The sequence below is a fragment of the Acomys minous genome (genome assembly GCF_964271855.1).
Source record: "Acomys minous genome assembly, chromosome: 14".
NCBI lineage: Eukaryota > Metazoa > Chordata > Mammalia > Rodentia > Muridae > Acomys > Acomys minous.
In genome coordinates, this window is record NC_140496.1 from 11,498,245 (window position 1) to 11,512,575 (window position 14,331).

Here is a 14,331-nt window from a genome sequence, read left to right on the forward strand (position 1 = left end):
CGCATAGGAGACTTCATAGCCCCTCCCCCTACAGTGACACACTTCCTCTAACAAGGCCACAGCTCCTAACAGGGCCGGTCCCTGTGGGCCAAGCATTCATGTACATGAGTCTATGGGGACCACGGCTATTCAAACCACCACAGCTTCTTTAAGCCTGTGTAGATGGAGCCCCCATCCTCCTTCCTCACCAATATCCTCTCATTCCTGTGTTCAAGACCTAACGCAGCTAAGTCAGACTTGGATATGGTTGGTTGAGGGCCCCCTCCTTCTACTAGGGAAGGTAGGTAGTCCACAGCCAGCTGTCATGTCCTTCTGTGAACAGGCCCAGAAGAACTGAAGATGGCAGCAGTGTGGTCCTAAGGACGGTGCTGTGCTGTAGACCCCCAGGCTAGAAGCCCATAAAAAGAGGCACCTCTCCCTGCATATGTGGACTTGATAACCTTTTCACCCTTGCTGTGTGTGTGTGTGTGGAGGGGGGGTGATTTGAGTAATGCAGCCTTGGAACAAGTCCATTCAGGCTTACAAGAGAGATTTTAGTGGCTGCAGATCATGTTTCCGAGGGCAAAGCTGGAGTTGAAACAGGGGTCACACAGCCCAGGCCACAGGCTCTCAACCACGATGCCTGTGGCTCATGTTCCCTCACTCACTGGCCTTTTTTACAGGGTATACAGCATCTCATCAGCTCCCTGTTTAAAGCCCTGAAGGTGCTGCCCCCAGCCTCAGGCTGGGACCCCATGAACCAAATGGACATTAACTACCTCCTCACCTTGATGGAAGACATTGTCTGTCCAGAGGGCGCAACAGGACAGGAGTCCTGGGAGGAAACCAAAGGAAGAGAGGACCCTTTCACCTTCACACTTGGGTCTGTACAACAAAAAGGTAAGCCCTTCCCAGCCCTGTACCAACGGAGGTGGTCCTCTGGAACCAGGTGGTCCAGGATGATATCAGGACCTTGCCTCCAGCTCCCAAATGCTGGGATTGCAGGCACACATGGCACGCACAGCTTCATACTCCTTTAGAAATGATTGCACTTATTATTGTATGTGGGTAAGAGCGTACTTTGAGGTCAGAGGGCAACTTGCCATGTGGGCCATCCATCTTGGCAGCAAGTGTCTGTGTCCCCCAGGCCATCTTCCTAACCCTTGATTTGTTTATGATGTCACTTCTATGATGTAAAACAAACAAAAAAGAGATATTGAAGCATTTGAGGTGGTGGTATGGCAGTGAATGTCTGAAATCCCGGCACTTAGCATTCAGGGGCGAAGACAGGAGGATCAGGAAGGAGGTCACAGTCATTTCTGCCAACACTGAAAGCTTGAGGCCAGCCTAGGCTACATGAAGCACTGTCTCAAAGGCAAAGGACCAGCAATAAAAACACTGCAGAGGAGCTGGGAATGGAGCAGATCGCGGTGGGAGAGCACGAGATGAGTCCCTGGAGTCTGTCCCCCAGCACTGAGAGAAATACTGAGAATCTGACATTTCAACAAACCAGCTGTAATGGGGATGGTGGGTAAAGATGCTTGCCTCCACACAGCTACCTGAGCTCAGTCCCAGGACCCACTCAGAGAAAGGAGAGAAACAGTTCCCACACGTTGTCCTCTGATGTCGGTATCCACCTGGTATGTGAGTGCCCAGTGCACAAACACACACCAGACAGATGATAGATAGATAGATAGATAGATAGATAGATAGATAGATAGATGATAGACAGATGGATGATAGATCGATGATAGATAGATAGATAGATAGATAGATAGATAGATAGACAGACAGATGCTTGAGATACATGAGATAAGTATATAGATAGAGCTAGATAGTAGATAGGTAGATGATAGATAATGATAGACAGACAGACAGGCAGATGACGGATGAAGTCAGACATTGTTGTTGTACACACTTGTAATCCCAGCAGTAGGCTTACCAGTTTGAAGCCAGCCTAGGCTACAAAGCAAAATCCTATGAAGGAAGAAGAGGGAAAGGGGGAAGAGGCAAAAGAACAGGAAAAAGGAAGGAAGGGAGGAAGGAGAGAAAGAACATTAAGATGGCTTACAAGGTGCAAGCACTTGCCTCTAAGCCACACACATGCACATGCGCACATACACATGCACACATGTGCACATGCACTCACACACGCATGCATACATGCACTTCTTCGCGCGTGCGCGCGCACACACACACACACACACACACACACACACACACACACACACGAGATAAATAATACATGCTCAAGCATCTTTATATTTTTGGTTGTGAGCCTAGCCTTTAATGGCTGAGCCATCTCTCCAGCCCGCTTAATCATCTTAAAAAGAGGAAAAGGAAGTGGAGCTCAGCTCCTAATACAATCAGAGGAAATGACTATTGGTTGGCTAGTTGATGGGATTATTGTTAAGCACCTTAAAATTTTGTAGCGCTGTTGCAGTTTTTTATTGTTATATTTCTATTTTGAAGTTAACGATGTGGCCTTTTGAAGGCTTTACTTCCGGCAGAAGTGCATGGACACACTGAATTAAATAGTTCAAGTGTTAAGGCTTGCTGCCGAGTCCTCTGACATACAAGCCTGTAATCCCAGACCTCAAGAGGCTGACTCAGTAGGACGCTGAGTTCCAGGCCAGCCTAGGCATTCCCAAAAGTAAAGCCATGTGAAGAGGCCATTTGGAAGCAGGGCGTGCTGTTCCGAGCTTTTGCTCTCTCTCTTGGATGTTTGAAGTGTTTTCTGTTCTGTGAGACAGGTCTCACTACTTAGATCAGGCTGGCCCTGAACTTGTTATGACAGGCATGCAAGCACCACGCACCTGGCTCATTTGCAAGGTTTCATAGTTTAAAAAAAGAAGTGAAAACAAGGCTAGTGAGACGGCTCAGTGGTTAAGAGGGTCTGCTGCTCTTACGGAGGACCCAGATCCTGTTCCTAGCACCCACATCACAACTCCCTGTAACTCTAGTTCCAAAGGAGCCAGTGCCCTCTTCTGGCTTCTGAAGCACTTGTACACATGAGAAAAAAATAATAAATATAAATGTTTTAAAATGTGAAAACACAAGACTAGGACTTACCCCATCTTTGGCACTAGACAAGACTGGACTTAAATTCATGTCTAACCACATGGAATGCTTTGCAGCTGAGATGTCCCATGTCTAGGGTAGACTCTAGATGGAAAGCCAGTAAGATGGCTCAGGTGGAAAGGAGGCTTGCTACCAAGCCTGACAACCTAAGTGCAGTCCCCAAAGCCCCAGGACCCACACGGTGGAGGAGAAAACTACTCCTGAAAGTTGTTCTCTGACCTCCACATGAGTGCTGTGGCACAAGTGTGGGCACACAGACAAGCACATATGCAGACACACACACACACACACACACACACACACACACACACACACACACATACACACAGAGAGAGACAGAGACAATAGGTAAATAAATGTAATTCAAAAAACAAAGACTTGGGCAGGGTAGTAAGAGCACTGTTAGTTCTTCTAGAGGTTCCGAGTTCAATTCCCACAGCCACATGGTGGCTCATAACCATCTATTCAGGATCTGATGCCCTCTTCTGGCATGCAGGTGCACATGCAGATAGAGCACTCATACATAAAATAAATAAATAAAATGCTTTTTTATTTAAAAGACACCAGAGGGAAATGCCCAAACAATGATCACTTAAAGTTAGTTGACACTGAAGCAGGGGTCGAGGGAAAGTGTGCCTTTCTCTTCATAAGTAAGGACATTTTCAAACTGTCCCTGATAAAAAATGAAAAAAACAAAACAAAACAAAACACTGATACCCTAGCTGGGTGTTTGAGGCCATCCTCTGCACCTCAGATTTCCTACACCTGGCATGCAGCCTGTGACCTCAAGGCTGCAGCTATGGTTGTTTTTATTGTAGCCAGTTCATTGTCACTCACCACCCTCTGGTCACTCTCCCTTCTGTCTCCCAGAGAACACATGGTACCCCAAGTCCAAGCTGGTGGTGAGTGGCCTTTGGAAGGACAGCATCTACGGGCAGTGTCTCTACCTTCAGCTGGAGCATGTGGAGAGGGAGCTACGGCTGGTGGGGCCCCAAGGCTTCCTGCATCGCCACAGCTATGCCCAGGCCCTCAGGCAGCTACATGTCCTGAAGGGCCACCTCTGGGGACAGCCTGGCAGCCCGGCACTAGCATATTCCAGGTAATCTACTTCCTGAATGGACACCCCTGCCCTCTCCAGCCTGGGGCTACAGGCCCGGGCACCTTGACCAGCCTTGAAAAGACGTCCACCCAGACCATGCAGGCAGAAGGGACTCAGGGTTTCTTTGAGTACCCTCAAATCCCACAGGCCTTAAAAGGACAGGGTTACTTGCTGGAAGATACTCAGCCTTTTGCACAGAGCTTTGCAGTTTGTGACCATATTTGTGTCAGGCGTTCTGTAGCGCTCCTGACTCAAACTTAAAGGATATTTTCTTCTATTTATTTGATTTTTTTTGTTTGTTTGTTTATAATGATGCTGGGGAATGAGCCTTACCCTTATCCACGCCAGGGAGTCTCTCTGCAAGTGTTCATGAAAATAATCAGTAAACTTTGAGGACAGGTTATTTGATGAAAGAAATAAGTGTGCCAGGCCTGACGCACAATCCTATCACCCCAAATGCTAGGGATATGCTTGAAGATCACACATGCTTGAGCTACATGGCAAGTTCAAGGCCAACCTGGGTGTTTTAGTTAAGGTTACCGTTGCTGCGATAAAAGCACCGTGCCCAAAAGCAAACTAGTGAGAGAAGGGTTTACCCAGCTGGCACTTTCACTTTGCTGCCCATCACTGGGGGAAGTCAGGACAGGAACTCTAACAGGACAGGCACCTGGAGGCAGGAAGTGATGCAGAGGCCATGAAAGGGTGCTGCTTACTGCCTTGCCCCTCATGCCATGGTCAATCTGCTTTCTTATAGAACCCAGGACCACGACCCAGGCATGGTCCTACCCACAATGGGCTGGGTCTGCCCCTGTCAATCACTAAGAAAATGTCCTCCAGGCTTGCCTACAGCCTGATCTTATAGAGACCTTTTCTGAATTGAGGCTCCCTCTCTGAGGACTCTGGCTGTGTAGCTGTCGTAAAACTAGCCAGTGTTTTGTTTTGTTTGTTTTTGTTGTTTTTGTTTGTTTTGCTTTTGCCTGGACTTAATATCTGTACCCCCAACTTATGTGCCTGCAGAGGCCAAAAGAGGGCTTTGGGGTTATATACAGCTGTGAGCTGCCGTGTGGTGCTGATTAGAACCCGGGTCCTCTGAAAGAACAACCAGGGCTCTTAACTGCTGAGTCATCTCTGCAGTCCCTGTATTCTCTTTTTCTTGTTGTTTTGAGAGAAAGGTCTCTCTATATAAGCCCGGCTGTCCTGGAACTCACTATGTAGACCAGGTTGCCCTCAAATTTACAGAGATACTCCACCTGCCTCTGCCTCCCAAGGCCGGTAAGTGCTGTGGGGTTACTGGCTTGATGCCTTTTGTATGAGACTCTTTTATAATAAAAGATTTTTTTAAAAAAAATTTTTTTAAGTAGGCTTCTGGGATTGCTGTTAGGGACTGCCTCCTAGCCAGCACAGGGCAAATGACAGCCTATAGAACAGCTGTTTCAGGGACTGTCCCCTAGCCAGCACTGGACAAATACAGAGCAGCACTTTCAGGGAGGTACAAAGTACAGAGGAGAAACAGGCTCTCAGAGGTCAGAGCAGCTTACCCAAGGGCATTTGGAGGATGAGGCCAGAACGGGACTTGAGCGCGGGTCTTCGGTTGCCACCTTGACTGTGTCAGTCTACCCTCTTTTGCAGCACTCCTCGGGCCAGCAAGACCCCCCGTGGCCTGCCCTGGTGGTGTGTCCTAGTGGGCTGGCTCCTGGTGGCAACCACCAGTGGGGTGGCAGCCTTCTTCACCATGCTGTATGGCCTGCACTATGGTAGAGCCAGCTCCCTCAAGTGGCTCATCTCCATGGCTGTCTCCTTCGTGGAGAGCGTGTTCGTCACCCAACCCCTGAAGGTCAAAACACCGCCCCCCTTCAAAGTGTCTGCCCATGTCCTTTACCCTCTTGTGATCAGTTCTTTTTTAAGCATGCTATTATTTTTTAATATTCATTTAACAAACGCATGAGCTGCAACCTCTACGCTGGCCCCAGAGCAGGGATAACAGAGGTAGAACCATAATAGTCCCCAAAAGACTTGTCCCTTAGTCCAGTGTTATACCAGAGCTAACAGTTCATAATCACCATCATCCTAATCACAAGGTCCTGGGTCCAATGCCCAGCACTCTCACCAAAAACTCATAGACATCTCTCCATAACCCATTAAAAGGACTGCTCCCTTCAGAAACTTGCTCCTATTCCTGACTGTATAAATTATGAGCATATTAGCCTTGGAAACTAAGCCAGGCTTGGAACTTTGGGAGCAGGGACAGATCCGCCTCTGGAAGGAGCCAGGCAGTTGGCAGTCACCACGGGACTGGGGAAATCGTAAGAGGAAAGTGATCATTAAGGGACTCAATACTCATGCTTGGGTACTTGGTTTTGTTTGGCTTTGAGACAGGGTCTTCCCATGCGGTCCTGGCTAGCAGGGCACTCAGTGTGTAGCCCAGGCTTGCTTGGAATTGAGGGCAATCCTCCTGCCTCGGCTACCCAAGTGCTGAATGAAACTAGATATGCACCACCACCATACCCAGCTACTGGAAGTTTTACTCCTGTAGGACATCTCAAATCTCTCCTCTGTCTACACTCTGGCTCCCTGAGTTATATGTATGTATTTATGTAAGATAAATGCATTTAGCCCAAAGTGGCCACAGACTATTTAGCTGCGGCTGGCCTCACACTTCTGATTTGCCTGCCTCTGCCTCCCTGGTGTTGGGATTCCAGGTGTGTGCCATCAATCTCTGTTAATATAGATGCTCCGTTAATGTTGCTGGAGACCAAACCAGGGCTCTGTGCATGCTAGGTAAGCACTCGGCCCACCCAGCTACATCCCCAGTCCTGAATGGTCTTTGTAATAAGACTCAAAAGCTTCTGTGACAATTCCATCAGGCAAGGCTGGAAGACTGGTAAGAGCAGAGGTGTGTCCTGAGTGTTCCCAACCAAACTACAGGATCCCCCTTGGTTGGGCATAGCAGACACAGGTTGTAGACTGTAGCTGCTGGTGCAGAGGTGTAGGGATAGGGTGAGGTAGAGGCGATAATTCTTTTTTTTTTTTTTTTTTAAGATTGATTATATTATGTATACAGTACTCTGCCTGCATGTTCACCTCCAGGCCAGAAGAGGGCACCACACCTCATTAGAGATAGTTGTGAGCCACCATGTGGTTGCTGGAGTTTGAACTCAGGACCTCTGGCCATCTCTCCAGCCCCGAGGCAGTACTTCTTCAGAGTTAGAAGTGAGAGACGCTCTGGGCAGCAAATGGGAAGCTCTGGGAGTTTAACGCTATGTCAGCCTTTTGGATTGGTGGTAGCCTTAATGACCTCCTTCTGTGGGGATGGCAGGTCCCATCTCTCAGGGCTTGAGAGAGTTCCCTGCAGCCTTGGGCTCACACAGGGTGATTTCCAGGTGCTGGGCTTTGCTGCTTTCTTTGCGCTGGTCTTGAAGAGCGAGGATGATGAAGAGACCTTACCCTCATTGCCAGGACATCTGTCTGGCCCAGGTAACAGGGAGGGCCAGGGTGTGTGGAGAAAAGAGGCCTGACCACCCAGTGGTCCTGCAAGGCTAAGTAGGCCTGCAAAGGACAGATCTATGAGGAGGTATTCTGGGCCTTGGGAACTCCCTAGAACTTATCTCCCAGCAGCCTTCACATGGGATTCATCAGGCATCCCAGAATAGTCAGAAAGAGACACTCTTGCTTGTCCTTTGAGGAGCCTTATTCCTTCCCTTCCATACTTTCTTTCTGTTAACTCAGCATAACCATTTAGCCAGGGGTGTGCCCTCGGGGATCTGGCAGGGCTCGTTAGGACCCTCTAGCCAGGGTTATGTCCTTAGTGGTCAGGCAGGCTATATTTTTCTTTTTAGACATAGAATGTTACATAGCCTTGACTGTCCTTGAGCTCCGTATATAACTGAGAATGACTTTGCACTTCAGATATCGCCCTCATCACCACCTCCAGGTGTGTACCACCGGGGACAGAACACAGGGCAAGCCCAAGTTAGGCAGGCCTGCTACCAAAGCGTGCCTTCTCAGAGCCACACTGTGTTCCTTACCAAGACGTGGGCCCCCCCCCCCCCGAGATTTCAGATGGAAACAAAACATTCCATTAGCTCACAGGCAGGCTGCAAAAAGTGGCCGTACATTAGACTTCCGGGACAAAAAAAAAAGTCTGCAGTCTATAACTAAGGGTCCAAACTGTCCCTGTTGGGTTTGGTAAATAAAGGTTTACGGAAGCAACTAGAGTGAACCCTGACATTAGGGGCCGCTGCTCAGTCCCCTCTTCCCAATGAAGTTCTCAAAGGACCTTGAGAAGAGCTCTCCTCAGACAGATGAACAAACAAAACAGGATCAATAACTGGCCTTGACCCCAGGAAAAATAAAGCAGGACCAGTGCCCTAGAACACGTAGAGGTTCACCCTGTCCCAGGCTGGAATTTTCCATTCCAGGATAGAATTTTAGCTTTATATATTTATATACACATACATACATATACATACCCGTTTCTCAACGAAAGAGTAATTGCAATTTCTCTCTGAAGAGATGTCAGCTTCCAGGCCCATCAGACTCTCACTCAGTTCCTCCTTTGGCAATTCCTCAAGGAGAGCTGGCTGTGTTTCAGGCACCAATGGCTTCAGAGCATAACTGACATAAAATTCACTCGCTATTGGATGTAATTCACTGGTTCTGGTAAATTTAGAGGCTTATATAACCGCCACCTCTGTGATTGAGATGTAAAACACTTCCTCCCCCCCAGAAGGGTCTCATTTGTTCATTTGGAGTCTGTCTCCGACCCCAACCCTAACCCTGGGCAATGTGGTACCAGCTGAATGCAATGGATCACAACCCCTGCTGGCATAGACCGTGTTGGGAGGTGACATTAAAGCGTGTTAATGCATAAGCAAACATCTAAGGAAGTCTGATGAGGACAAGATGTAGAGGAATAAGACCCTGCAGGCTTCCCTAGCCATCCCTGGAAGGATACGAGAAGGAAAGACTTGGGCCCTAGATGCCTGCAAAGAAGGAGACAGAACTGGCATTCTATAGCAATCATTAATGGTGTGTCCGGAGCTCAGGGAGTTGTGTTGAAGGAGATGGTTCATGGAAAGGGTTGGGGAGCAGGGCATGCTGGGACTTGGAAGGTCTGGGGTAATGCTGGGATTTCTGGGGAGAGAAAGGAGAGAAGCCTTCTCTGCCTTTGTCCTTTCATAGAGTTCCCTGGTGTTGCCCTGGAGACCCCAGGTATCAGGTCATAGGTGGAAATGTGAGAGCAGGAGAGAGGTGGATGACAAATGCTGGGGACAGAGTGGGCAGGAGGACATAAGCACAAAGACAGATGGATCATCGCACACCTGTCAGGATGGCTGGTGATAACACGTGGTTTCCCTGTCCTTGTGTCCACAGGCCCCTGTGCCTTGTACCGAACACGAAGACGTAGCAGTAAGGATGCTTACCAGCCTCCGCTCACCACCACCATTGAAAAGATGAGAAGCACTCGTCTCAAGGAGCAGAAAGCGTTCGCTCTCATCAGAGAAATCCTGGGTGGGCAGCCTCCGGTATCTGGGTTCCTAGCACACCCTGGAGCAGACACACTGAGCATCCTTTGATGAGCCCCTCGCTGCCTCTAGGCCTCAGTTTCTCTAGATGGCCGTTCATCCTGACTTCTTTCTGCCTGAAACCCTTCAAGCTCTTGGGATAAATCTGAGCTCACTATTATGGCTCTACCACCATGGGTCCCCTCTCCTGGCTCCCGGTGTCAAGTTCAGTACTGGTTTTTGCTGCAGCTTCTGGGATCTGGGGGCTTCTGCTGTGCCCGGGGCCTTTTGATCTGTTCTGGCATCTCACCTTCCTGGAATGTGCTCATCCTTCTTCCCACATTTCCTTCTGGCTATTTCTCCCTATTTTTTTTTTTTAATTCTTATCCCAGGAGTTTATCTATCTTTAGAGAGGACCCCGTTTCCCCATTGCTTGGGCCAGGAGCTTTCAAACCTCAGTGTTTGGCTGCCTGGCTCCCCTCAAAGCAGATCTGGGTGGATATGGGTCACTGGCAAGGTGATCCCAGGAAGGTAGGTTGGGAGAAAAGTGCAGCAGGGAGAGAAAGAAGCCAAGAAATAGGGTCAGTGGTTCAGTTCTGCTGGAGACCTTGGTGAGAATGGGAAACACGCCACCCTGCCCCACCCCCACCACAAATTGTCCTATGCATTACCATCATTGGTGTCATTCCAGGCCCAGCAGAGGCCTGGGGGGGTGATGGTGCCTCACGGTGCAGATCCCAAGCCTAAACCTGAAAGGCCTGGCTCAGTAGGAACCTGCACCCTGGTTGTATTCTTACATGAGATTTTTCTAATCTAAATCTTTTCACATAACGGGGCCCTTCCAGCCTTCCAACGCTCCCAACCTCTCTCCAGTAAGCAGGCGAACACCGTGAGCACAGGGACCATATGGGCACTGTCAGCAATGAAACAGGACAATCCTGTCTTAAGAACGCTTATAGGGGTCTGGAGAGGGCTCGGTAGGTAAGAGTGTCTACTTCGCAAACAAGAGGCCCTGAGTTTGGATTCCTGGCACCCACATAAAAAACCAATGTGGTTGCATGTACCTGCAGCCCTAGAGCTGTAGAGAGCATAGAGGATCACTGGTGCTTGCTGGCTGCCAGCCTTCTTCTGGGTTCAATGCCAGACCTTGTCTCAAGGGGAAACGGTGGAGAGTGCTAGAACAGGTCACTAACATCATCCTCGGGTCTGCCCCCACATATGTGCACTCACGGCACACATATGTGCTTGCATGGCTCACACGTAAAGAAAAGGAAAAAGCAGCTTTAGTGGTTCTGGGGTTTGGCGTAGTGGGAGAGTGCTCACTTAGCAAGCATAGGCTCTGCAGTCAGTCCCCAGCAGAAGAGCGAGTTAGGTAACTTGTGTAAGCCTGATGACCCGAGTTCGCTCCATAAAACCCACAGTAGAAAGAGGGAAGGGGCGTCCACACGCTAACGTCTGGCCTACACACAGGCTGCGGCAGATGCATGGTCACACTCCCATGCACACAAGACTAATAAATAGAAATTAAAAAAAAAAGAAAGAAAGAAAGAGAGAAAGAAAGTCAAGCATGGCAGCTCAAACCTGTAATTCCAACATTGGGGAAGATCAGGAATGTATGGCCAGGCTCATCTGTGTAGCAAGTTCAATGCCAGCCTGGGACCTGAGACCCCCGTCTCAAAAGAAACACAGAGCACAAGGCCTACTGGTTGGGTCTTGTTCTAAATGCATTGTAAACGTTAGCTGATCCTCCTAGGTCTTAAAATTCCTATCTGAATGATGAGGTATAATCTACAGAGGAGGCTAAAGCATTCACAAGCGACATGTGGAGAGGGAGCAGCAGGACCCCCCGTCTGTATAGGATCCCCCCGTCTGTACAGGACCCCCGTCTGTACGCCACCCTCTTCTCTGCTGGGTCTGTTGCCAGACTGGCAGGGGCTGCACTGCAAATCCCCCCACCCCCACCTCACGGCTCTGCTCATGTACTCTCTTTTCCCTCCTTGGACTTGGTGGGAGTCAAGGACCTGCCTGACCAGGCTGTGCATCTTTTCCAGCTTACCTGGGCTTCCTGTGGATGCTGCTGCTGGTGGCCTATGGGCAAAGGGACCCCAGTGCTTACCACCTCAACAGACACCTGGAACACAGCTTCACTCAAGGCTTTTCAGCTGTTCTGGGCTTCAGAGAGTTCTTCGAATGGGCCAACACCACTCTCGTGAAGAACCTATATGGTCATCAGCCAGGTACTCCTCTTACCCTGAGACAGCGTGTCCTCCCCCCGCCCCCCGCCCCACCCCCCGACTTGTGCGTGTAACTGTGTAGGAACAGCTATAAGTCACTGGCAGCATAAAAACACAAAAGCTGCATGACCACAAGCTTTGACAGGTTATCAGAAGGCTGACAGGAACTGATGATCATCTTACACGAGAGGTACAAAGCCTAGACTGACTAGGCAAAAACAGTGTACAGGCGTAGAAAGGACGTGAGACTGGCCAAGCCAGGATACCATAATGGCGAAGTCCACATAACTACAACACACTGAGCATGACTATTATGGAGTATCTGTGAGTGATGAACGTAAAGTTGTGTGCAAGCAAGGGACAAGGAGATGAGGTTATGACGGAGTGCTAGCGATCACATTTATCTTCTTGGAGTGGAGGCACTATGGGAGTTTCTACACAAGGAAGCAACACAAATGTGTGGTGCAAGAAACATCACTCTGGAAGTCTGTGTTGGTTGGAGTGAAGGGTATTTGAGTCAGGATGCTAGAGAAAGAGATGATGGAGACTGATTTAGGGATACAGGAGAGAGGGGATAGAGGAAGTACTGTCAGGATGTGGTGGCTGTTAGAAAGTGAGGCTTGGGAAGAAGGACACAGATGGTTTTTTTAGACATCTGACAGGGTGGTGGATATTGTCCCCCAAGAGAACTTATAGAGAGGATGTATTAAATGCATTCACGGTAGAGTGGCAGTGGTTGGTCCAGGAAAGGAAGCTGACACATCATCAGCCTTCAGCAGTGAGGCTTATTAGGAGGAAGGGCCTCAGGACCATGATGGGCCTCAGTACAGAGGGAGAGTACTAGACAGAAGTGGTACAGCATATGGGAGAGGCAGCACGGTAAGGCTCTAAAGGGAACAAAGACTTCCTTTTAAAAGCTGGAGAGGAGCTTCATTAAGAATAAGAATTAGGCCAGGCGTGGTGGCAAATGTCTTTAATCCCAGGACTAGGGAGGCAGGGACAGGTGAATTTCTGTGAGTTGCAGGATAGCCAGGGCTACATAGAGAGACCACAGTGGGGGTGAGGAGACATGGCGGGGGGGGGGGGGGCTGGAGAGAGGGGCAGGATGAGAGGGTAAATATGAATGAGATCAGGGAGACAACGGTGGGGACAGGAGAAAGCCAGAGAGTACCTTCAAAGAGAGTCCCCAGGGCAGTCGAGGAGTCTCCTGAGAAATCTGCAAGGCAATCCCCAGGGCATAGGGCATATCAGACTTTTATAAGCTTTTAGTGGGTGGGAAGTTTTATGCCTCATGATTTAGTTCAGAGTAGCGTGCCTGTCGAAGAGCAAGGAGGAGCCAAGTACTGGTTAGGACATAAAATGGGAGCCAAAAAAAAAAAAAAAAAAAAAAAAAGGCACAGAACAACTTCTCAATTCTGTCTTAGAGAGAGCTGCATGGAGGTGTAATCCCTTCAGGCTGAGGGTTCTGCCTTTTCAAGAATGACCAGGGTCTTAAAGGGGCCGGGTCATATTCTAACAGAATGCAGCCCTCGGCTCTCTCTCTAATAGATACACCTATGATCATATTCGCTTCCGGGTTGGGGAGCGTGGGATGTGTTAGAATGCTTTCACATGCCACACCTGTCCTCCACGTTCTCATCTTCAGGCTTTGTCACTGATGGGAACTCCAAGCTGGTTGGAAGTGCCCACATTCGCCAAGTGAGGGTCCGGGAAAGCTCTTGTTCTGTGGCCCGGCAGTTACAGGCTTCTTTTGGTGGATGCCATGCGCCATACTCCCTGGATGTTGAAGACCTGGGCGACTATGGGGAAAGCTGGAATGCCTCTACCTACAACAACAGCGATGGCTTCCCTTGGGCGTGGCAATACCAGAGCCAGAGCCAACGCCAGGGTTATCCCATGTGGGGCAAACTTACCGTGTATGGGGGAGGAGGCTATGTGGTCCCCTTGGGAACTGATCGCCAGAGTGCCTCAAGGTAAGACTGACTTGATTCTACCTCAGTGAAGTCATTTGTTAGAATACACACGTGCACGGAGGATTAGAGGATGCAGCTTTCAAGATAAGGCCTGGCTGACTTCAGTCATGCCACTGTGGGAGAGGAAGGGAAAGTAAGAATCATTCGGGCTGTCTTTTTCAGGCCCCTAGAAATGGTATGCTCCCCAATTTGGGGGGCAAAGCTCTCTGAAGCTATAATTACTAAGTATATACACATGTGCACACACGTAAGTTTCATTTGGTCTATCTGGAGGCATTGATGTTACCACCATTGTGAATGAGGAAACAAAGGCATATCCTTTATTTTGTTGTTATTTATCAGGGCTGGAGAGAGGGCTCAGCAGTTAAGAGCTCTTCCAGATCAGAGGTCCTGAGTTCAATTCCCAGCAAGCACATGGTGCCTCACAACCAACTATACTGGGATCTGGCGCCATCTTCTGG

At 49.1% G+C, this 14,331-nt stretch overlaps 1 protein-coding gene across 1 annotated transcript in view; it reads left to right on the top strand.

Moving 5' to 3' along the window:
- LOC311583671 (polycystin-1-like protein 2) overlaps positions 1–14,331 on the top strand; it is a gene marked incomplete at its 5' end in the record, with an annotated part of 92,282 nt that overhangs the window by 62,853 nt on the left and 15,098 nt on the right. Inside the window, 7 exons of the mRNA XM_084757453.1 lie at positions 663–879; positions 3,931–4,159; positions 5,789–5,993; positions 7,540–7,633; positions 9,533–9,670; positions 11,715–11,900; positions 13,543–13,870. Coding sequence (XP_084613579.1) covers positions 663–879; positions 3,931–4,159; positions 5,789–5,993; positions 7,540–7,633; positions 9,533–9,670; positions 11,715–11,900; positions 13,543–13,870 — 1,397 coding nt within the window. The remainder of the gene's footprint in view (positions 1–662; positions 880–3,930; positions 4,160–5,788; positions 5,994–7,539; positions 7,634–9,532; positions 9,671–11,714; positions 11,901–13,542; positions 13,871–14,331) is intronic.